The 1,038-nt window shown below is 41.0% G+C and overlaps 1 protein-coding gene across 1 annotated transcript; it reads left to right on the top strand.

Moving 5' to 3' along the window:
• Positions 1 to 317: 317 nt before the first annotated feature.
• On the top strand, positions 318 to 779 carry LOC128097513 (40S ribosomal protein S27-like). The gene has a single exon (XM_052718089.1). The coding sequence runs from the start codon at positions 319 to 321 to the stop codon at positions 592 to 594; it is 276 nt and encodes a 91-aa protein (XP_052574049.1). The 5' UTR covers position 318; the 3' UTR covers positions 595 to 779.
• Positions 780 to 1,038: the final 259 nt, after the last annotated feature.

Raw genomic sequence — 1,038 nt, 5'->3', positions numbered from 1 at the left:
GGAAACACAAAATAGACTTTTTCACTTAGACTCTCCATTAACCCAATTGCTTTATAGTGATTTTACATTGTCCTCATTATTTTAAGTCCCTTGTCTTTTGAATAAATGTGTACAAGATGGACAGACTGTGTCTATCTTTAATTTATACGCTTTTGATCTTCAAAAAGCACCTATATGTGGTGTATTTACAATACCTGATATTCAGGCATGTCAAATATTTTAATGCTATTATTCCAATGGCCATCATAATTAGTGAATTAAAACCACTTTGAAAATGATTTCCACCCTTTCCGGTGGTGATGACCTCCCTCCGAGAACATGCCTCTCACAAAGGATCTCCTTCATCCCTCTCCAGAAGAGAAAAAGAGGAAACACAAGAAAAACTGCCTGGTGCAGAGACCCAATTCCTACTTTATGGAGGTGCAATGCCCAGGATGCTATAAGATCACCACGGTCTTTAGCCATGCACAGATGGTGGTCTTGTCTGTCGGCTGCTCCACTGTCCTCTGTCAGCCCACAGGTGGAAAAGCATGGCTGACAGAAGGATGCTCCTTCAGGAGGAAGCTGCACTGGAAAGCACCTGATTCAAGATGAGTGGGAACCAGCCCAATCAACACATTTTTGGATAAAAAACAAAAGAAAAGGAAAGAAAAGAAAATGATTTCCAAAGGTGAAAAAAGAGTATTCATCAATAAATTCTTTTTTTTGTTTTGTTTTTGTTTTTTCCAAGACAGGGTTTCTCTGTGTAGCTTTGCGCCTTTCCTGGAACTCACTTTGGAGACCAGGCTGGCCTCGAACTCACAGAGATCCACCTGCCTCTGCCTCCCGAGTGCTGGGATTAAAGGAGTGCTCCACCACCGCCCGGCTCAAATTCTTTTTTTATTAATATTTTTCTTTTTTAATTTTTAAATTACTCTGTGTGTGTGTGTGTGAGAGAGAGAGAGAGAGAGAGAGAAGGAGAGAGAGAGAGAGAGAGAGAGAAAGGTCTCATATATCCCAGGTTGGCTTGAATTCACTATGTAGCCAAGGATGACCTTG

This window comes from Peromyscus californicus, unplaced genomic scaffold, assembly GCF_007827085.1.
Source record: "Peromyscus californicus insignis strain IS unplaced genomic scaffold, ASM782708v3 Scaffold_5__1_contigs__length_169319896, whole genome shotgun sequence".
Taxonomy (NCBI): domain Eukaryota; kingdom Metazoa; phylum Chordata; class Mammalia; order Rodentia; family Cricetidae; genus Peromyscus; species Peromyscus californicus.
The sequence above is the reverse complement of the archived record's forward strand: the minus strand, read 5'-3'. Positions and strand labels throughout refer to the sequence as shown.

Coding starts and splice junctions, on each gene's coding strand:
- LOC128097513 (XM_052718089.1), top strand. CDS start 319: ATGCCTCTCACAAAGGATCTCCTTCATCCCTCTCCAGAAGAGAAAAAG.